Source organism: Chenopodium quinoa, unplaced genomic scaffold (genome assembly GCF_001683475.1).
Source record: "Chenopodium quinoa cultivar QQ74 unplaced genomic scaffold, ASM168347v1, whole genome shotgun sequence".
Classification (NCBI taxonomy): domain Eukaryota; kingdom Viridiplantae; phylum Streptophyta; class Magnoliopsida; order Caryophyllales; family Amaranthaceae; genus Chenopodium; species Chenopodium quinoa.
Genome location: NW_018742914.1, coordinates 8,155,033 through 8,178,334, shown reverse-complemented (window position 1 = coordinate 8,178,334; position 23,302 = coordinate 8,155,033). Strand labels below are relative to the sequence as shown.

General features: G+C 35.4%; 3 protein-coding genes across 3 annotated transcripts; all 3 read right to left on the bottom strand.

Moving 5' to 3' along the window:
• Window positions 1-433: 433 nt before the first annotated feature.
• On the bottom strand, window positions 434-3,585 carry LOC110728166 (pentatricopeptide repeat-containing protein At3g29230-like). The gene has a single exon (XM_021907817.1). It carries the CDS (start codon window positions 2,796-2,798, stop codon window positions 960-962), a length of 1,839 nt encoding a protein of 612 aa, XP_021763509.1. The 5' UTR covers window positions 2,799-3,585; the 3' UTR covers window positions 434-959.
• A 3,366-nt stretch (window positions 3,586-6,951) lies between these two features.
• On the bottom strand, window positions 6,952-13,828 carry LOC110728164 (protein CROWDED NUCLEI 1). Its single transcript, XM_021907812.1, has 8 exons — window positions 13,260-13,828; window positions 11,889-12,098; window positions 11,216-11,469; window positions 10,846-11,116; window positions 10,693-10,776; window positions 8,459-10,524; window positions 7,732-7,894; window positions 6,952-7,616 (listed from the first exon to the last, which is right to left on the bottom strand). The coding sequence occupies exons 1-8, from the start codon at window positions 13,443-13,445 to the stop codon at window positions 7,395-7,397; spliced, it is 3,456 nt and encodes a 1,151-aa protein (XP_021763504.1). The 5' UTR covers window positions 13,446-13,828; the 3' UTR covers window positions 6,952-7,394.
• Window positions 13,829-18,092: 4,264 nt separating this feature from the next.
• LOC110727727 (putative F-box/FBD/LRR-repeat protein At5g62970) lies at window positions 18,093-19,076 on the bottom strand. Its single transcript, XM_021907308.1, has 3 exons — window positions 18,729-19,076; window positions 18,287-18,622; window positions 18,093-18,197 (listed from the first exon to the last, which is right to left on the bottom strand). The coding sequence occupies exons 1-3, from the start codon at window positions 19,074-19,076 to the stop codon at window positions 18,093-18,095; spliced, it is 789 nt and encodes a 262-aa protein (XP_021763000.1).
• Between the last annotated feature and the right edge of the window lie 4,226 nt (window positions 19,077-23,302).

The window sequence follows — 23,302 nt, the reverse complement described above, 5'->3', positions numbered from 1 at the left end:
CATCTGCCAGTCATTAAACCTAGATTTAAAGGAAAATAATCTTTTTTATATCCTCCATTTACTGACTTGCTCTTAAATCAATACCTAGTCCTACACAATCGATCCTTTGTGTAATCTTTAGATGACTTGGGATATGTTATCATCTGGAATAAGATGTGAAGATTTTATGGTTTTATATTACGGAGTACTATGGTTTGATCGGGAATTATTTGGTCTAATATAGTGTACTTAAGTTAATCCAACTATAAATTCATGTTAATTTGTTAATGTGTATTTTTCAAATATCTAATTTTTGTAATTTTTATAGATGTGTAATTAGTGTCAAAAAGTTACAGGAATAAGAAATTCTAGTCTAATCTTGACAAACTAAGTGTTGAAATAGGGTGAAAATAGGTTCTTTATGGTAAGCCTTGTTCTCATTGATGTCAAAAAAGTTACTCTGTACAATATTCAATGACGGAGTACTTGGAACGCTAGTGTGATGCACAGCATACTTCCCTGTAAATCTGTAATCAGTCTTTTTTATTACTCTTTCTGGCAAAGTTATTGTTCTATAGATACAGAGGGGGCCGTTGTGGAGAGAAAAAACGACTGTACATCTATTAATAACTATCGACCATTCTACGTGCTTAGATCACGACACAGGCACATACTACGGATGTAAGTGACAATTTCATCCCATCTCCAGTATTACTTCCAGATTTACTTGTCATCAGAAACTTGGGAGACCATAATTATATACTTGTATTAATTAACTTCTGTACAGAAGTAAGGTAGCCATCCCTTTACTTTGAGGGATGAAAAACAGATCATTATCAGAAACACCATTATGGGAAAACACCATAAGAGCAGTATATCATCTGCTCCACAGTTAAGCAAAACTTCGACCTCATGCACGGTACCCTACCAGTCTACCACCATAGTACAAACAACTATGAAGCCAGTGGCTAGATGGTTATTTAACCATATTTTGTCCTCGGGGCACAGCCAGATTCCTTAAGTTGTGGGCGTAATAAATGGATCATCTGATATATACCTTCTGAATTTGGGTGAGAATTGTCAAAGACTGTAAATTCATGAACCTCACCATCCAGGTCAAGAGTACTAGCCCCAGAAGGTTTTTGCACTCCTATATTCTTCATAGTTCGTCTGACATTTGCAACATTACCCCAATCCCCTGCAGCAGCATATATATTAGACAACATAGAAAAATTTCCAGCTTCTGTTGGATCAACTTTGACCAAATGCTTCAAAACCTCCTGTGCAATTTCCACAGGGTAATGCAACCGGCATGCTCCCAAGAGCGTACCCCAAATGACGGCATTTGGTTCCATTGGCATGTTCTGCACAACCTCCAAAGCTTCCTTTAAACGCCCACCCCGACCTAATAGATCAATCAAGCAGCCATAATGCTCTATTTGGGGGACAATTTCATAATCCCTTTCCATAGAATAAAAATAATCAAGACCCTTGTCAACATAACCCATGTGAGTGCAAGCACATAAGATACCAATGAAAGTGAATTTATCAGGTCGAAAACCACTTTGTTTCATCCTTGAGTAAAGCTTGAGTGCTGTCACTCCATCTCCATGCATAGCTAAACCTTGGATAATGGTGTTCCACGAAACTAAATCTCTTTCAGACATCCCCTGGAATACAACTAATGCTTTTTCTGCACATCCGCACTTGGCATACATATCAATCAATGCATTATTCACTGCGACGCTACATCTAAAACCTGTTGCCACAATTGAGGAACGAACTCTTTTCCCAAGTGTCAGCAAACCAGACTCAGCACAAGCAGCTAGGATACTAATAATGGTCCCATCATCGAATTTCAATCCTAAACTTTCCATTTCATTATACAAAGATATAGCCTCCTTTGTGAATCCTTTTCCAGCATACCCAGAAATTATAATTGTCCATGACACCAAATTCTTGACAGGCATCTTATCAAAGAGTAACCTAGCCATGTCTAAATCCCCTGCTTTCGTATAACCCGAAACCATGGTAGACCAAGATACAACATTTCTCTCAGGCATCCTTTCAAACAGTTTAAACGCAGCATCCATGTCCCTCGTTTTAACATACCCATCTAACATGATATTCCAACTCACAGAATCTCTCTCAGGCATTTCATCAAACAGTTGGCGAGCATCTTTCAATTCACCCCCTTTAACCAACCCACTGATCATTGAATTCCAAGAAACAATATCTCTATCCTCCATGAACATAAACAACTTCCTAGCAGAACTAACACCAATCACCCCACACTTACAGTAACTATCAATCAACGAATTGGGTACAAAAATATCACCAAAAAAACCTAATTTTATCATCTGGGTATGAACCATTTGAACCAATTGCAATGAACAGGGTCCACTACAAGCCTTAAGAAGAAATGGGTATGTAAAATTATCAGGTAAAACGCCATTATTAAGCATATCAAGAAAAGTCATGAAAGCTTGACAAGATTGAGAATTCTGGGTATGAGCTCTAATAAGAGAATTATACAAATGAACATTGGGATATCGAACTTGATTGAATACATTAATGGCTAACCCTAATTGATGGCAGAGAGAGAAAGCAGAGATTAATTTAGGTGCTATAAAAGGGTCATTATGAAGATTAGCTTTGAAAATTTGAGCATGAATTTGTTTCAAATGTGATAAATTTGAGCATTTGTGAAGTTCAGAAACTTGGAGTTCGAGTTGCCTTCTAGTGGAGAACCAAGTTGGAGCTCTAATGGGTGTTGTCATTGGTGGTCTGAAATTGGTGTGTGGTTGGAGTTTAGCCATATCATAATGTAGAATGTAGAAGATGATTGACTGCCAGTTATTTTGAAATTTGGAATTAACTAATTAACTACTCTTTTTATTTTTTAAAGGTATCCCGGTTTTCGAGTTCGAGGTGGATTTTGTTTAGTTGACATGGAGATACACAAGTTGTTCGACGTTGCCATGAAGCATTATCGAGTACGGAGTATCTCTAAAGAAGTGCAAAAAATTATTTATTGGTATTTTTGTCAAGAATACGTTAACCTTTGTTCGATTAGCTCAAAAAAAAGTCAATATTTTGATTAACTAAACATAAATTGACTTTTATAAGGTATTATCTTTAATTAGGTCAAATGACCTTTGACTTGCCCAAGTCCAACAAGTCATTTTTTTAATTCTTGTTTACTTTTTTTTTTTTTTTTTTTTTTTGGAGAAAATCCGAAAAATCCTCCACCCCTATAAACTATCACCTTTGTGGCCATTGCTACCCCCTTTAATGGCAGCTTAGGGAGGAGAGAAAAGGGTGGTGAGGGGAAAAGAGTTGGGCTATAGCGGTGACGGGTGAAACTTTTTTTTTTTTATGCATCACTTTTTAAATTTGAAAGTTTCAATTAAGCTCTATCACTTTCCTTTTTGATTAATAAACTCTCTGTATCTCTCACATCACATGGGTGCCTTTACTGTTTTCTCTGTATCTCTTTCCTCCTTAAAAAAAAAAGTAGTTTTAATAAGCTTGCTTCCTCCTCCATCTCATTACCCAAAAAAGAAAGTAATTGGTGCAACTAAAAGGAAATTTCCATATTTGAAACAAAGAAAGTAACGACTCTTGAATCACTTTTTAAAGAAAAGAAATGCAACAGTCAAACATTGACCGTTTATATGAGATTATGAGGCGCCAAAAACAAGATACAAGCCATGGCTCAAGAGAACTAATGAACGGACACAAGTTTTAGAATTATATTTCTATCCTTCAACTACTTCCTATTTAGTTCAATAATACAGCTGCACTCAGACAGAATGCACTAATTCATAAAATCTACCAAGATACCCTAACTAGTTTGTTTTAAATGGGCAAAATAAATTGAAATTCCAGAACATAGTATGTTTTAAGGCTAGCGTTAGAAACAGTGTATAATTTGGTTTACTCAATTAGTCCCGGTGGTCGAGTCGAGATGGCTTCCACAACTTGTTAATAGGTACATCTGTAGCTGTTATATCCATCAAGCTTATACCCTTGGAAAACAATTCATCTCTGATGAGGTCACTTTTATCATAATCCTTGGTTTTCCTCGCTGTGAGCCTTTCTTCAATCAGACGAAACAATTCTTCTTCAGTCATTTCAGCTCTGATTAAAGCTTTTTCCTTCAACTGCAACAAAACCTGCTTCAAAAGCAACCATGTTGACAATCTGCAGCAGGCTAGAGAGGGATAAAATAAAAATAATCATATCGAATAAGGTTGCGGAGAGAGCAACCCAAGAATATCGAATAATCTTCCTGACTGCAACTCAATAAGAGACTGGGCAGCCAACCTTTTTTCTTCACCTTTCATATTCTGATTATTAAAATTTACATCCATAAATCATACAGGGAGTTATACAAAAAAAAGCCAGAAAAAAGGGAGCAGAATGTATGTATAGCCAACAATTACCTTAAAACTCCTTCAATTTGCTGTTAATAGACTTCACTAGGACACGAAGACAGCCGTTCAATACTTCAGCTGTGTGTAGACCTGGTTATTGGGAGGTTTGGGGCGGGTCAGTGCGGGTCGGTAATGGGGCGGGTCATTTGCAGGTCACCTGTAATTTTTAAAGGGTCAGGGACGGGTCAGGGGCAAGAGGGCAGGGGCAGGTCAGGGTATGCACTCCACTAAAGCTGATGAGAAGCCTGTATCGCGGAGTCTAAGATCTTGGAGGGAATCGAGGAGGCCTAATCCCCACTCCTCGAGTGGCTGTTTTATGCTCATGTATTCAATGTGAAGTTCTTCAAGGGACCTAGGATTCTAGGAAGACTCCCTCCTGGAAAAGACTGGATGTTGTGACACTTTTTAATGCTCAAATATTTTAGAGAGGTAAAATTTTGTATCTGATTGGGAAGGCCACTAAAATTAGCATTGTCTTCGATCACAAGCTTTTTTATAGCAGGAAGAATTAGATCTTCTGGCAATGAGAGAAGTTTAGGACATTCTGCTATTCTTAAAACAACTAGATGAGAAAGTTTCAAGGTTTTTGTCAATCCTGTTAATCAACCTCACAGACTTTCATGCAATTGTGAGGCTGCCGCCACTTCATACCTTTTTTAGTGTTGCCATCAACCTCAATGCCATTTACATAAGAAGCACGGAAGCTTTTGGGGCCTGTGGTTTCTTTGTTTCCAAAAACTAAACCACCATTTTCGATACCCTACAGATTTTGTGTTAATTAAGCCCTTAAGTAGCTGGGACTTGAGGTTTTTCTGTTTTTGAAATGTTTCCACTTCTAAAACTTGAACTATTTCCGTGCTATATAGGCTGTCACTTTGCCTTTCAAGAATGTGTGTCTCTTGCTTTCTTCTGGTGCTTCAGTAATGTGTGTCTCTAGAGTCACCAGCTGAAACGCTCTTCAACTTATCAAAGAAACAGAAAAGTGAGGCATATATAATCAGTTGCTAAAGAAAGAATTTCATGAGTTATTTAACACAATGGCTTTGTACATGAAAATATGTTAAAAGAACATACGAGTATGTAGTATAATGATAAAAGAACATACAGGTATGAAGTATAATAAAATGCCATTAACCTGGATCATAGTCTACAGGACTACAGTTATGATGGCTTTGTACATAGAACTGTGGTAAACAAGAGGATGTTTAAGGCTGCCTTAAATCAATAAGGATCTCAACGAGAAACTTGAGCTAACATGACCGAGGTAGTGAGGAACACGAACACACAGCCTACTCGACTACTCATGTTAGTGAAATAGGTACCAATCTGCTGAAATCAGCTTTTGTGAGAATGGTCTGTTTCTTAATTTCTTTGCACCCCATTTTAGGTTCTCTTTCTTTTTTTATTAATGGCTGAAGTTCAGCAACTAAAATGATTATTAGTAAATTTCATTTAATATGAATACAAATGAATCTGATCTATATAAATACGAGGATATTAGATATAGTTTAAACTCCCCTAACTACAAGTAGAAAAATTCTATTCATTATTTTCCTGTAGTACTCATCTTCTGTTTACAACACTTAAACAAGCAAAATAATTTACATAATTCGAAAATCCCCCTATCTTTTTTTTTTTTTTTTTTCTTTCCATCATGTATATCCGTCCATTAAAATTCGCAAATAAAAACAAAATCATGGAAAAGGATAAAAGAAAGGAAGAAAGAAAGAAGAAAGCTGAGGTAGATCAATATACACCTTTTTACTAATTGACCCAAGAATATTACGTCCATTATCCTTGTTCAATTCATGAAGTTCTCGAGTTTGAGTAACAAAGTCATCCAAAATATCCTCCAAATTGTAAGCCAAGTATTGTACATCTACCAACCATACCTTGATAAGCTTATTTTGACATTGCCTTCCGCTCAGCTTCACTTAACAGCGGTTCGATCATCCTTAGTATTTTCTCCCATTCTTGAAAGCAGCCTGTTTTGAGTTGTTTTATCCCTCCCTCAACAACAAACTGACTCACCCCTACAGATGCCAGTTTTTCAATAAGTAGTTGAACAGATGCCGCGACAAATATATCTCCGGTCACCATGTTTGATTCTTCGACGATCAATAGCTGCTCTAATCAAGCAAATGAAAATGATTATGAGATCAGAATGTCAGCTGCGGTGAAGAAGTGGCCTTTGGTAAGCTGTTTGGGTTACAGCACAAATCTGTATTATTCTGATTTATATACCATAAATCACAATTACTAAAGTCAACTTCATTGATTTTGTTTTTTATACATTTTGGGAATTAATCAACAATGGAGTAATAATTTTATGATTATTATTACATTAGCTTAAATTTTAGTGCCATGTTATCATGGTAATTGATTTTACTTCGTACTTGTATTAATTAACCAGCACATCCTTGTATGCGTAAAATTTTCAATTTACAATTTTTCCTACTTAAAACTCAATAACATCAAACTCCAAAGCTTATTAACTCATAAATTTCTCTTAGAATAGCCAAGCTGGTAAAGATGATAGAACACGTGTCAAGGTATCGACGATTAGAGCAAAAGAGTCTTCACATAGGGAGAGTTAAGAGAATACAAAATGAGCAAAAGATTTCAATCATCTCCAAACCAATGATACAAACAAATTTGACATTCACTAAAAAATGTGGTAAGCTAAGTCCTGAGTAAAAAAACGCACAGACCCACGACTACACTCATCTAAGCTCCTGTAAATAATAGACAGAAGACATCCCATTACTCCTACCAGAAAGCACCAGACAGACTAAACGGAACTCTTCCTAAAACTTTGTATAGAGATTCCGTGGCTCACAACTCTAGGTTCAATATGCTAATACAAAAGTACATGGACATTCCCAAATGGAAGAATTAAGGGGATAATAATCAATGGTGACGAAATTGAAGAACAAACGCAGAATCGCCTGATAATTGATGCTTCTATATGTGCCATCATGTAGTCAAGAATTTCCACAGCTTCTTTCCTATTGAAGCTTCACCTGGATGCTCAGCCTCTTCATCATCATCGTCCTCTTCCTCCGCAACACTACCATCTTCATCACCATACTCACCATGTCTATCAGGAGTTCCATTTACCTCTTTGCTCTGCACAATGCTTTTGATCTTCCTTTTAGGTACGGGAGTAGTGTATATGTTTGTCTCCTCAACCTGAACCTGTCAGTGATGAAAAAAAATCACTAAGATGGTACAAAATAGACATTCTTTGTCTATACTTAAGAATTTGCTTAAAAATAAGCAACAATACAAGATTGCACACAATAGTCCTCACCTCCATCAAGTTTATACTCGTTGCACCATCTTCACTAGCGACTCTGGCTGAATGTGAGGGCCCAGGTTTTGAATTTCCATCTAGAATCTCCCTTTGTCCATCTTCTTCATCATTACCTTTACTTGCATCAGATGCTATTTTTACAGCTGCACCTGTGGCAACTCTATAACCAACATAAACCCCAAGTAAGAATCAAACCTTGACATGATGCATAATCACACTGACAAACCATCTCTGACTTGAAACCAATTCATAATTTTTTTAAGGAAATACCAAAACATTTTTGTTAAAAAAAATATTAATAAGGAAAAATCAAACGCAAGAATTAATTTACTAGTTTTGCAGATTTAGCAGAGTGTTTCCATCACATAAACATCTAGTTCAAACGCTTGACCACCAAAAACTCATCAGTAAACCACACAAAATACACAATACACCACGAGATAAGAGGCGTAGATTTCCTTCACTCGGAAAAAATTGTGAATATATGGACAGGTAAAATAAAAATTAGTCAAAGAATAGAAAGTTAGCTTAAACATAGGAACTACAGCATTAAGGATAAGATACATCATTAATAAGGCCAAGCATTTTGTAGTTGCCTTCTCACTTGTTTATTATTTGTTTAAATGTGTCTCGATCGTTTATAGTTGGGGCAGAATAAAAGGTTAAAACCCCTGACATCACATTAAACAGAAGAAAAAAGAATAAAATTCATAATAATACTTACTTCTTTGGCCTCCGGAGATTATATCGTCTTTCAGCAGGCGCTTGCACACCTGCAGAGACTTTTTGTCGCCTCGTCCTGGGACCTCCAGCCGCAACACTATTGGAACGCCCTTCACTTTCCCCATCATCCTGCTCACTTGCGGTAGCTTGTGAAGTGAGAGCACGACTGCGTTTTCTTCCCTTTTTTCTATTTTCTTTGTCTGCAAGACTAGAAACCTCCCGACTCCCACCATCCATATGAGTAGAGTCTTCAGCATCACCGTTTGGATGCTCACTAACACTTCGATCAATTGAATCACCAACAATGTCCTTAGCATCTTTAATTACGTCCTTCACCGAGCGTGTCCTGACTCTGAGTCTTTCTCTCTTTCCAGCTCTGTGTTGACCTGAGTTCTGGAAAGGTTCAGGCTCCTTACCACTGTCAGTATTACCCCACGCTCCAACTGAAGGATCTTGATCACCTTCTACCTCCCTGACATTCTCATCAACTGCTGCCTGCACATCTAATGAATCACTTGCCATCCTAAATGACAATTCTTGGACTTCTTCAACATTATCATGTTTATCAGAAGTAAGTCCTGCATTAGCATCCTGGTCTACTGGAGAGCCATCCGTTGCAGCTGGTTCTTCTCTTTTGATAGGTGATAAGTTCAGTATCTTCTGTGTGCATTTCCGCAACCAAGACACAGTTTTCCCTGGGGTAAATGACTCCACATTTCCACGAACAGGGGACTCAGGTGAATGGAGATTCTCCTTAAAGCTGTTTCGGATATAATCTTCAGCCAGCTTTGGCAGAGGAAAAATCTCCCTATTCTCCATTTCATTTAAAAATTGAAGATCAGAAAGCATAAATTCACGGGTTACTTCACCACATTGTTCACAACTCTTAAATCTCTGAACAAATGAAATGAACCTCTCCCTCTCCTTTACAAGCTGCTCTCTCTGATCCTTTAATTTGTTACTAAGAGCAAAAAGCTCATCAACATCCTTCTGAATTTCAAGTCTACGCCCTTCCAAGTCTTTCTTACTAGCAGCCACTTCTTCTGTTTGCTTTGAAATCCTCCTTTGCTCTTCTTTCAAGTCTGCCATTCCCCTTTCAGCTATTTCCCGCAAGTAATTTAAGTTATTCTGCTCCTTTTCTCTTTCTTCCTCAAACAAACGCTCTCTTTCAGAAAGATTTATTTCCTTCTCTTCAATCACCTTACGCATTTCAATCTCAAGGTCTCTTTTCTTCCGTTCAAGATCATCAATCATCTTTCTCTTCTCGGTCTCTTCTCTCTCTGACAACAGTGACTTCTGATACTCCATGTGAGCTGCAAATGAACCCTTTTCCAATTCAAAAGCTTTAAGCTCACTTTCCATCTTCTTCTGAGAAACCAGACTCTCGTTCCTCAATCTTTCCTCTTCCAAATGTCTCCATTTTTCCCATTTCTCTTTCTCTTCTGTTAACTTTTTCAGCTCCCGTTCAACTTCTGCCTTCTTCTCATCCAGAGATTCCCAATCTTGCTCAAATGCCATCCTTTCCTGTTTCAACTCAGCAGCTTCTTTCAAAAGTACTTCCTTCTGTGATCTGCATTCATCTATCTCTCGCTTTAATTCAGACTGGAGACGCAAATGCTCTGATTTCTCTTCTTCAGTCACTCTAAGCTCTTCCTTCTCTTGTTGTATCCTTAACAGCTGTTTCTCATTGGCAGCTTTGATATTTTCCAGTTCTTCCTTGAGCTTAAGTAAGTTTTCAGAGTCTATCAGTATCTGCTTCTTTTCCTTCTCTAATTGTTTATTCTCTTCCCTTGCAATCTTTTCTTTTTCCTTCAATGCTTTGGTTTTTGATTCTAAGTCATTCTCTTTCTCCTTACACTTCTCCAATTTCTTGTCCAGAGCCTGTTCACGCTTTGCGATTTTTTCTTCCGCATGACTGATATCAGCTTCCTTTTTCTCTAATTCAATGACCTTACCTTTCAATTCTTCATCAACGGATCTCCTCTTCTTATCCATCTCAAACTCAAACTCCTGCTTCTTAGCATCTAATTGAGCGTTGTGCTCATCAAGAAGACTTTGGAGCTCATTCTGCAGGAGGTGAGAAAAACATCAAGTTAGAAGTCAATGCTACAACAATTTAACAGCTTATTTATACAAATACAGACTCACTACTGATTAAGCAGTTACAAATGAATCTGGCATAAAAAGGCACTAACGTTCGGACACGAATATATCACCAAATAATTGAAAATTCACCTTTTCTCTCTCATTAAGTTGTTCTTCCCGAGCAGATAACTCTTTCTCTTTTCCTTCAATTCTCAATTTCATAGCATCAATTTCCTGCAAGCTCAAAAACGATCAGATCTACAAACTAAAATTTAGATAGGCAAGTTTATTTAGAAAATTCACCTTCTCTTTTACAGTCAAGCTGGATAGCCTCTGGCTTATATCCTCCTCTTTCTTCTTCAAATCCATATTAGCTTTATCTATCTTCTTTTGTACCTCTACCAGTTCTAGCTCTTTCTGCTTGCAGCCCTTATAAATTTCATTGGCTCTCTCTTCCCTTTGATTAAGGATTCTCCGAGCCTCACATAATCTCTCTTCTCCTTCTTGTAACTTCCTCTCCCATTCTAGCAAGTCTTCTCTTTGTTTAGACAAAGTAGCATCATGTGCATCTTTCCTATTAAAAAGAACAACAATAGATTAGTTAGGTTATATTGAGCACAAAACATTAGCATAGTCGTTTATATAAGAGATATAACACGAGTCTATCACATACTCTGAGTTAAAAGACAATCGCTCCCTTCGAAGAGCACTTTCTCGACTTTCTAAATCTTGCAATTTTCTCTCTATTTCAGAGCTCTTTCTGCTTGCCTCTGCATACTTAACGTCAGCCGCACGCAATTTTGCTTCAACTTCTAAAGATTTCTCTTCAATGTTAGCTGCCAGAGAATTAGCTTCGGTCAATTTTGAATCAGCTGTAAATTTAATTGCAGCATATTCTGACCGCATCTCCCGCAAGGCCTTCTCCAGCTACAACAACCAACAATTGACAATTTTAGCCAACAATAATACAAGACGGCCACCAAATGTCTGAAATCTGAATGTGTTTGTCTATGACAGACTGACAATAAGAGAGTCGTAAAAACGCAGCCACTAACACCAAAGAAATTACAGGAGTCATAAGGTGGGACTGCAAACTCAGAAGCACGCACACAAATCTGAAGAATGACTAGTTTGATATATGCCATTAAAGCTCCAATTGATAATTCACAATGCAAGTTTAAACTAAATGAACAATAGAGCAAATTTAGCACAAAAGGCAGAAAGCAAATTGATTTCTGAAATACAAACGAACAATCAATGCATAAGCTCATCTTCGAAGGGTAAAATGAGTAAAGGAGTAATTGAGTGCAAATCTCAAGAAAGGAGTAATTGAGTGCAAATCTTACATCTTTAACACACTGTTTCTCCACACCCAATGCCTTCCTTAGATCTTCCTCCCTCTTCTCAAGATCAGATATTGCAATCAGATGAGCTGCCTGCTCTCGTTTAAGTGCATCCTTCTGCTCAGATAATGCATGCTGGAGATCTTCAAACTTAGAACTCCATTCCTTCTTCTCAATCAAGAGAAGTCCCATATTGTATTGGTATTCAAATAACTGTAAGAATCAAGCACATGATCAAAAACATGCAGACAAAACCTCTACACAGAACTTAGCATGCATGGCATAAGTGTTGCCACACAGAACTAACAACCAGATTTTAGACAACTTCACATAAAATAACAAGCGAGCCAAAATACTTTGCTAATAACAAGCCAGGCAGATAGTGTTAACTATACTCCCCTGAATTTTCTCCCAACAACCAACTTTGCAGAATATGACTATTCGTAGTATATTGAATGACAAAGTTCAACTGATCCTGGAAACCTTTACTTTCTGTAGCCAAGACAGGGGTTTTTCAAAACAAGAAACTAATCGGGCTCATTCAGGAGGATTTTCCTTGTTCCATGGGGAAGTGGAATTCGGACTATATTGGTTCTTCTAGAGAAAATGAGACGGGAGAAGAAGATAACAGACGAGAAAAATGAGCGTCCAAAAATGAAGATAGGCTTACACGAATAAATGATGACAGGAATCTACCCCTAAACTAGCTGCTCTCTAAATCAATGACCATCAATTCAAGCAGCAAACCAGCTTTATAAATCCAATTATAGTCCATTAAAACAACTAAACAAGGCATTATGGGGCTACAATAGGATCTTAAGCTCCTAAAAATGGGCCATTATCACTGTCCCTAAGACAAAGTAGTTTTTAGGTATAATTATAATATCCAAAGTTCCTGAATTTTCGCCGAAAAAACCCACAAGTCACAACACCTTATATTCATCATACCCACCAATTGAAGGTCAATCGACATTTTGGTACAACCGAAGAAGCAAATAACCCAATGCACCTCACATCCACTACACCCAACACTTCACTGACAACATACACAGCTTCAAGCTTCTTCTTTTTTTTGGGTGGTAAATTCCAATTAAAATACGGCAAAAAAACAACTAGTAATTTTAAACCTTACTCAAGTAGACCCAACATTCATTATTCATTAATAATATACTGCAAACAATACGGAATACTTACATCGTTGAACAAAACTACAAATCAGAGCACAAAATTTCATGAAGAAAAAGTAAGACCCACAAAAATAAAGTAAAAACAGAGCAAACCCAGGTGAGCAAAAACTCATAATTCAGGGGAAAAAAAAACAGGGAAATTAAGTAATTAAGATATAACAGAGCCAATTTACAAAAAAAACCCCACCTCATTTTCAAGCTTGGCAGTTCTTTCATCCAAATCTTCGAGATCGTCTCCATCCCTAACAACAATCGCACCTCCATTTTCAGAAATTGGCGCGCTAGAATTCGAATTCGGCACTGGAGTATTCTGATTCTCTCTCCTCGGCGACAAAGACCAACCCGAAAAAACCTTCTTCTGGGGTGTAAACATTGCTTCAAACTACAATTCAACCGATATACAGCAGCAGAAATCAACCCAGTAACTCAACTTCATCAAAAAAGATGAAGAATTTTGATTAAAGCAAATCAAGATCTGAGTATCTTGAAAACCAACCAAAAACCCTAACCCTAACCCTAAAATTTCGAAATCAGACGGAAAAAACAAAGGATAAGACAATAAAACCCCCAAAAAACGCCGGACTTGAAAGTGGAAAATCCAATTCACCGGCGAGTTGAAGAAGAAAGACGTTTGAAATCCGATAACGTCTCTCCCAACGAACACTTTCTCTCTCTAGAAGTTTGGTTTTATTCTCTCTCTAGAAAAATACTTTATTCTCTCTCCTAATTAGCCACCTTTCGTGGAGCGCGGGGATCAGTCACGTTCGTGTAATTTATTTCTTTTTATTTATCGATATATTACTTTTTATTTTTTTGTAATTTTTTTATTGTGAAAAAATAAAAATAAAAATATAAAAAACCCAAAAAGTACCCGACAGCAATTTTGTGCTGTGAGAAAGACATTTTTACCCTTGGGAGTATTGGAGTTGTAGCATTAGCTTTAGGGGTAATTTGGGAAGTTTAACGGTCTACTTTTTTGGACTGAACATGGGTTGCTTGGGGTGAAGTGCTGAAATGACGAAAATACCCTCATCCGGCTCATTAGTGTAAATGGTGTTTAAGGGTATTTTGGTCATTTTACGTGACAGAATGATAAAGAAAGAATATACGAAATTGAAATGCCACGGTGTTGACAGGCTGTTATGTAGCATTATTATATGAAAATTATTAAATTTAAGAAAAAACAAATTAAAAGGAAGATTTAAACTTTGGAAAATGAAGATGTGAATGACTTTATGAGGATAAGAATCACTTTTATTATCCATTTAATTAATTATTTATTTATATACTATAGTTTTTTATTTGAGGGCCATCATTCATTATTCATTTATACAATTTGGCAAATTGCACTTTACTCTTTGGGTAGGAGAATTTAGTTATTTATTGGTAAAAAAAGGACAAAAGTGGTAAAAAAATGTGCAACAAAACTCTTATGCATTTGGTGCCTTCTAAAGAATAGTAACTTTGAAGGCAAATTGTTTATACATGTACTATAAATGTCATTGTTTGATAAAATGTCATTTCGTATGTGTCATTATCTTAGGGAATTGGTCTTTAAATGTTTCTCTCTATTAATTACTACTTAAACTCAATTAAGAAAATATTTATTGAATGGGTTGTAAAATGTTTGTTGTTAATCCTTATTGTTGACTTGTTATGGTAGGAATCAACGACTCAAAGCTAATTTAAGGTCACTAAGAACCACGTAATGTATAAGACATCAAGTTATTAAGACTGATTTTATTATTTTTTATCATAAATTAATGTTAATTAGTAATTAGTTTTTCGTGTAATGTATACAATTATGTATTAAAAATGGGGAAATCGTGTAGTTATGCTAGTTAATAATTGTATATATATAAAGAAAGCTATCAGCAAATTACATCTTATGAAAAGACAACATTAATTGACAGTGAAGGATAACTCAAGTGGTTAGAGCAAAGGGCGGATACAACTCACACAATGGGTATGCAAGTGCATAGCCCTAAATTTTTATTTAAACTTTGATAAAGCAGACTTTAGGCAAAGAAATTAGTGCTTTTAAGCTAGTTATTGAATCTTACTCAGTGGCAGGTAGTGTAGTCTATTGTTCGAACCTAGATACATCTTTGATTTAAACATTCCAATCTATGTTATTTCCTTTGTTATATTTTTAATCGATCTCATATTAACTAAAATAGCCTAATGAAATTTGGATTTGGGTGATTAATTTTATGCATATCCTATATGTAAATCCTAGATATGGCACTTGTTAGAGCTCCCTTCCCAATTTTAGGATATAGTTCATAATCGAAACCTTAAAAGCTATACTTTTCAAGGTTCAAAGAGTGATATTACTTCAAACCATTTATGAGCATGATTTTTCATGGAGATAAAGAATTGGATGTTAATGGTGTAAAAGTTATAGTGAATATAACAGTGATCTCGAAGACTCGTATGATAGTTCCTTTGGAACAAGTTTAGGGTCTAGATACTCTTACGACCTTTTTCCATGACGTGAACAAGGTTCAAATAAATTAGGACTGAAAAGACATGGTTGTTCAAGAGGATAAAGTCCTTGTCCCGTACTAATTAGGAGTGATGTTTTATGTATGTATTAATGTGCTTTACAACTCAATGTTAATATAATTACGAGTGATCTATTTCCAAATCTCCATACTATGCATATTCGTTTTTTTGACATAAGCTTATTGTACGATAATTAAAAATACAAACTACGAAGTAAGTTCGGTAAACTACTCAAAGAAGCCTTTACAGCTTCAATGCTACAAGCATTATAAAAAAAAAAAAAAAACCATTTGACAATTCTTATTTGTTGGGCCAAAAAGTAAAAAAAGAAAAACAAACAAACTAAACTCATGAATTGGGCCAAAAAGTAGGTTCATCAAAAAAGAATAAAATGACCCAAACGAAGACAACCCAAACCATAAAACGAAGTCTAAATGTAGTATATAAGCTGATTGATTGCGAGCGTAATATTCAAAGTCGGTGTACGTGACTCTTCGCTCTCGTCACTCTCCTCGCACACTCTAGTCGCGCCATGGTCGATTACGCTCCATTTCCGACATACCACCTCCATTTCTACTCGAGGAGAGCTGTTGTGGGAGGAAAACAACAGCTTTCTCGAGATAGCTCGGGTACAGGCGGACTACGCCCTGGGGATGAGGCTGCAGCTCGAACAGTTCATCCGGGAGGCGGAGAGGATCATGGTGGGAAACATTGAGGAGTTCCACTACGCTGGCCGACTTGCAGGAGAGCAGGTCGAGTTCTACGTCAGAGACGGCACCACTCCCAGACAGGCCTATCGGATCGAGCTCGACAGCCAAGGAGTGTGCTATATTGGTAATATTTCTCTGAGAAATGAGCATTTTGTCTTCATTTCAGTCTAACTAATTATGCATCTGATGAATTATATGTGCAATAATGGGAAGGTAAATTCGATCTTCGTATTATTATGCAAGTGAGGATTTCATGACTTGCAAATTACGCGAAATTGCTGATTGTCTGTAGAGTGTAGATGTACAAAATTCCACAGAATTAAGTATGAATTGGAGTAATAAGCTAAATTGTTACTGAAAAAACATTAAAAGAGGTTAAACAGACAATCGAATTATCAGCAATATCATAAAAAATGCCTTGATACGCAAGCTACAAAACCACAACAACAGGGCTGCTAACAATAGCTCTTCCAATAACGAAATTTTCATTCAATAATCCACTCCCAGAAATGAAGCTTGAAGTATGAATGTAAGACGGAACGATATTCCTATAATATTTGAGCTTTGATATCCTAGTCAATATCAAGCCAAAATCGAAAACAAATATTAAAATACCCACTAATTCACAACAATCCCACACAAGACTTCCCAAGAACTTGCAACAAACTACAGTTCATAGCTACGCATCATATTCTTCTAACCAGCACGGGTATTAAGATTAGTGTGATCAAGTAATTAACGATAGTATCTCGTCAATATTGGAAAGCTTTATATAACAAATCTTGCACCATTTGGAAATTTATCTTCGAGCTTCCTAGCACGGAAGGCGGCATCTTCAATTGGCTCCATAAGCAACAATGAGGTCACATCCAAAATTACTTCACTGAGAACATAGGTGATAAGTTCATTATCGAGGCGACTTCGTAATAGCCAAAAATCTCTAAAGTCTTTAAGCATTGGAGAGGGCATCCTTCGCACTTATGAAATTCCAATGGGGGCTGACCTATACCCTCAAGCTACAATAAGAAAAAGAGGTGGATAGAGTTAATAAAATCACAGCATTTGGCAAACGATCCAACAAATTAATATTTTTGTAAGAAAAGAGCATTTTTTACGCATGCAAGAAAATGGGGATACAAGTACTTCATCGAATTACCGAATATACTGAATACTTTGTATGATAATATCAATCTCTTAAGCTACAAAGAACAAACAAAAGAAGGCCAGTATTTTACAGCACATTTAAGTTTAAAGACAAGGCAGCATACAAAAGGTGGCTCTGATCACAAGCATATCCACAGCCGGAAGGTAGTACTCCACTTGTCTCTTAATGAAGTACTCCCTTTGTCACTTAATGATCAGATTTGTTTGACAAGGTGTTAGGAATAGGTGAAGGAACCTTTTTCTCAAGGGTGGTCCGAAGTCAAAATTAACGAACATCACAAATTAACATATGAAAGAATCTAACCACATAGGATAACTATTGGAACACATTTTATAGGAAAGTGTCCAAACGTAGACGGATAAAGGGAGTAATTTCATAAAAAAAAAGGAGAAAGATCATATTCGATGCGTGGTGAACAACATAATAATGACAACAACAATGAAAGTACAGATTTACGAATATTGCTCAAGGCAATACCATGGATACTGGACAAGCTAGAATAAACTAATTATTCAATCTTTATTAGATCAATATGACAGCATTTACTCAAACTCTTAACATCACTAACCAAAAGCGCGAGCAAAGGAAGGGTGACTTGCCTTGAAAGTCAGTTTCTGCAGAATAGGACAAGCCTTAATCAGAGGGATCCATCCCAGGAGGATTCGTTAAAATCAGCCACAGCATACAGCTCAAGATGCTTCAGGCTTGGGAAGGCAGGTGGGTGCTCGATCGCTAAATTATTCTGCATATGAAGAAGTCAACAGTAAGCATATACATAAACACAAAAGCCGCAATTGCACAAAACAGGATGAATAGAATAACAAAGCTAACCCCATTATGTAAGCGCATCCGCAGTTGTAGATACTTCAATTGTGAAAGATATATTGCCAAAGGTTCAAACGCATAGGCTACTTTGATAAGTTTATCACCGCCAACAGATAGCTCCAAAAGTGAGGAGGCATTCCGAATATTGAACTCAATAGGATCACCAAAATATGTCAACGACAAGAGCTTTGGGGCAGATATATCAATTGTTTGCATATTAAAGCAGCAAGAAACATTTAAATGTTTCAAGGGTAGTGACAAGGAAGCAGAGCTTACACTAGTTAAAATTTCTGAACACTCGAGGCACAGATTCTCAAGGAGCTGACAGGAATCCAGAAGATGCTTAACAGTTTCATTAGTAACATAAATAGTTTAAACGTAAGGATTTTAGGGTAGGCTTAAAGTCAAGTGTGTATAGATACTTAGGAGGTATGAAGCGGTTATTGACAGGATGTCTCCGGGTGAAAAACAATGCAGGATAAAAGTCTAATTCGAGCTTATTGAGTTCACTTGCTGTCGCAAAATTCACCCACTTATCAATATCAAATTTGCAAAGATTATCCAAATCAAATTTTATCCTCATTTCATCAATATCACCAAGAGGTTGTTCCAAGACACGATTGACAAAGCTAATAAAACAACATCTTTCCGAGTCAACTATCTCATCCTTGCTCATCGAATCTTTAATCCTATCCATCGCCCTTGAATCTTCGAAGTTCAACTTCGGAACATACTTCCACAAGCACATCCATCTGTGGGAAAGAACACAAGTTTGAACAGCTTGCTTAATTGTCATAAACGACAAATATAAGCGCCAAAACTTGATCAGGAAGCTCACTCAGTCGATCATTTGTCTCGTAATCCTGAGTGGTTTAATTGAAACATAAGATAAACTTCAAAACCACAAGATCAAAGAAGGAAAAGAAGACAAGATAATCGCAAACGGGTTAAAGCTGTGTGCAAATGCCATCAAACTAGCACTTAGACAACTACATGATATCAGGAATAGAAAGGTAAAAATGCACCTTTTGTAATATCATTTGTATTACAAATCTTCTTATCAATATCCGTAAGCAAAGTCTACATAGACTTGAATTTAGTATTTCATGTGAACCAAGCTTATCTATAATGCACTTACATGTCAGCAAATTATACTTGAAAAAGAATAACTAGCCCTCCTATTTTTTAACTGATTTAAATGTTTCGACTTTCAAGCGCCTTCAAAAGGATCTTTCTGATGTTATTATAACAGCTGCTAGTTTGCTACTGTGATACATGTTTTGCTAGTAACTTTTACTCATTGCAAAGTGCTACAAAACTAAGTCTAGCATGGCCCTCCAATCTACCAAAATTCCAAGCTATACCTTTTTCATCATTCAAAACCAATACCATGAAACCTTAAAATAATTAACTTTTGGCAGCAATATAATTATAAGGTTAAATTGAGGTTTATCATAATTTAAAATGTTATAATTAACCTTAAAAAATTGTAACTTGGGAAATTGGAGCCTAAATTTTAACATTTAAATTTTTTCGAGCCTTAAAAATCACATAAAATTCTTCTAATCTTAAGAATATCTAAGTAAATTGGTGATTGAAAAATGGTAGCAACAAAATTCCATAAGTTGAGAAATTATAACCAAAAGTTCAATGATCCACCTACAAAGAACCCTAGATTGACTATAATCACAGTTAAATAAACGAAACCCTAGTGAAATTGAACTTCACTGATTAAAGAAAAAAAAAAGATGAACCAAATTGCCTGAGAAGCCATTTGAGAAGAGAGGAAAACTGAAAAGGCGTTTCAATGAAGAGAACTCGGACTACGCTGTAGAACAGGAGAGAAAAAGGGGGGAACGCTGTAACCCCAAATTAATTTTCCTACGGGGTACTTTTTTTCTACGCCACTCCCCGTCTCCACATTGTGATTAATCATTTAATCGTACATAATTACGGGTACTAGTATGTGCCCGTGCAATGCCCCGGGATATCTTTTGAAGATTATTTCTAAACTAGTTTAGGGCTAAGTTTAAAACAAATTATACATTAATTATCTAGTTATATAACAAATAACTCATGACAAAAAAAATTTATCAAATATGAAACAAAATATAGGAGACTTGATAAAATTATGAATAATACAAAATGTAAACATAAACTCATTTAATAGAGTAAAAATATTAATAAAATAGAATAGTGAACTAAACGTAGTTTATCTTTACAATTTTTACCATTTATCTAATTTATTTCATGGAGTATTTAAGATACACTTAGAGTCCACAACTTGTCAGCAATGTCTAACCCAATTTCATCATCAATAACTCCAGTAGATGCATGTCTCGTTAGAAAATCCATTGTCTGATTCACATTCCTTATCAGTTGTCAAATTTTGAAGTAAAAGAACAAATTTAATTGCTAGTTTAACGATATAGGCATGGTAATATGTCTGTTTTTAAAAAAAACAAAATAATTGTGCATGTGCTAATTAGGACTCTCATTGCAAATAGTCCACATTCTCCGCAACACAGCAAAACATAACTTGATTTTTTGACTTGTAATTAACTTTATAAAGTAATTCGTATAACCTACTAAGTAGCTATGAAAATGCAAAAAGATTGAAACATAAACATCCAAATTGAATACCAAATGAGTGCAACAGATGTTGTAATAAGGTTGAAAATCAATATTCATTCATACAAAAATACTTGTTAATAAAAGGTATGAATATATGATATATAATAAGAATATATCATAAAAAAAACGTTGAATATTACTTTAATTTTCTTTTAACAAATATTGTTATTTGATGTACTTAATGTAAAGAGTATAGTATGCGATTTATTATGGATATCGTTAGTAGCTAAATTAGGTAGATTTATTGTGTAATAGATTTAACTTGCTTAATGTAAATGATTTGATTTTACCTAATGAATTATTGTGGAATGATCTTTTATAAATAATATATTATATGCTTTATTACAATTTGTAACAATTTGATATAAAAATTATTGAAAATGACTCGTTTTACATGCTAAAAAAATAGCTTGGTTTGCATGGCACTCCCAAATGAGGCATTCCCAAAACAAACAAATACCGGCCCAATTGAAACAATAACATCAACATCATCGCCATTTAAACTTTATAAAGTCGGTGTACGATATGCAAAAATCAAAAATTCAAAACAAAGAAAATCGATTTGTTGACCATGGCCGAATATGCACCTGCTTTCTCTCCTTCGAAAATGGAGGTCCCCGTTTCAGACATTCCGCCCCCATTTCTACTTGAGGAGGCCGTGAAGACGGAACTACTATGGAATTAGAAAAAAACATTCATTGAGAATGCTAGGGTGCAGTCGGACTTCGCATTGGGCATGAGGTTGCAGCTCGACCAGCTCATACGCGACGCTGAGATGATCGTTGTGGTCAACATCAACGAGTTTCACTATGCAGACAGACTTGCTGGAGAGCATGTCGAGTTCTTCATCCGACTCGACGCTACGGCCAGTCAGGCCCGGAGGATGATGAAGCGTGCTCAAGCGGCCAGGAGGGTGTTGCATTGGTTGCCCTAGTTTCATCCTATATTAGGTGTATTTTGATTTTGGTTGATGTACATTGAACTCACTATTGCAATCAAAAATGTGGATAAGGAGCTTATTGCATTCTTTAATCCATTATTTATCGGTAACGTAGTTTACAATTACCAAGTATTTGTTAGTTTCATGAAATTTTGAACTCTGGTGTTAAATGAATGAGAAGAATTATATTTCATCATTCGAGTTCAAGGTAATACTCATAGTCGTTCTAATATTTCGGGGGTTCGGGGCAAAATGATAATACTTTTGTTGAATAATTTTTATAATTATAAATAGTTATGTAATTTGTTAATTGATAAATAATTTTATGTAATTTGTTAATTGATGAATAATCTTATGTAATTTGTTAATTACTTCATCCGTTATTTTAATTGCATTATTTACACTTTTCCACTATTCACACACCTCTTTTGAATTTCTTTTGTGATTTATCCGTTGGAATATCATATGTTTAAATATCATATATTTAAATAGTTATATGTAATAATTATTGCATTCGCCCTTTAATTTCGTGATTACTCAATTTATTATATGGTTATGACACACACAAAATGTGCATAATTACACATTGAAATCTTTTTTTGACTCAACTCATTGTATGAAAGAGTATTAAATTTACTTGTTCCAATCTATAAATATGAGTGAGAAGTAAATAATAATCATATTTCATAAATAATAAATGTAGCTCTTTCTTATAAAATTGAATTAAGGTTACATTAATTTTTTCTTGTTCCTTATAATAAAATAATTACATGGTTCAGTTCACTTTAAATAAAAGTATTATGTCATAATTAAATTATCACTTCTTATCATGTTTGTAAACAAGTCATTAAATAGAATTTATCAAATAATCCAAGAATCATAATCTTCTTATAATGATGTCACTTCAATTTTCAAAGTATATAAAATATCTAATATGATACTATGCAAATATTAAAAAAATTCATACATGCATACATAACAAATAAAATTATGGCGAATAGTCACAACCACTAAAAATCATCTGACTCGAATTCTCTTATATCGTAAAAATAATTATTGTCAAAATAAAATTGCATAATTCAAATATTCTAAGCCTAAAACAAGAAAATACCCTCTCAAGTGGGAAATAAAAACTTGTAGAAAAATTTCTGAAACGACTACTATCATCAGTAATGCATACACATCTAAATCCCTTCCAATTCAAAGTGGAATCTCGATTTTGATAACTTTGATATAAATTATTACTATAAAAAATAACATTCATTAAGATATCTCTATTTAACTACAATTATAATAAATCATTTTATAATAAATTCAGACATTTAATGCAAGAAAAATAATCCCTCCGTTTTTTAAAGTGCGCATCACTTTAATCGACATAATTATTTTAGGAGATTGACTTGACTTCTATAAATAATATGCACAAAAAAATTGGTACATTGTATAAA

Coding starts and splice junctions, on each gene's coding strand:
- LOC110728166 (XM_021907817.1), bottom strand. CDS start 2,798: ATGGCTAAACTCCAACCACACACCAATTTCAGACCACCAATGACAACA.
- LOC110728164 (XM_021907812.1), bottom strand. CDS start 13,445: ATGTTTACACCCCAGAAGAAGGTTTTTTCGGGTTGGTCTTTGTCGCCG. Junction 11,117..11,215: donor CGATTGTCTTTTAACTCAGA/GTATGTGATAGA, acceptor TCTTTTTAATAG/GAAAGATGCACATGATGCTA. Junction 7,617..7,731: donor CGAGTATAAACTTGATGGAG/GTGAGGACTATT, acceptor CATCACTGACAG/GTTCAGGTTGAGGAGACAAA.
- LOC110727727 (XM_021907308.1), bottom strand. CDS start 19,076: ATGACAATTAAGCAAGCTGTTCAAACTTGTGTTCTTTCCCACAGATGG. Junction 18,623..18,728: donor TTTTCACCCGGAGACATCCT/GTCAATAACCGC, acceptor GAAACTGTTAAG/CATCTTCTGGATTCCTGTCA. Junction 18,198..18,286: donor GGATGCGCTTACATAATGGG/GTTAGCTTTGTT, acceptor CTTCATATGCAG/AATAATTTAGCGATCGAGCA.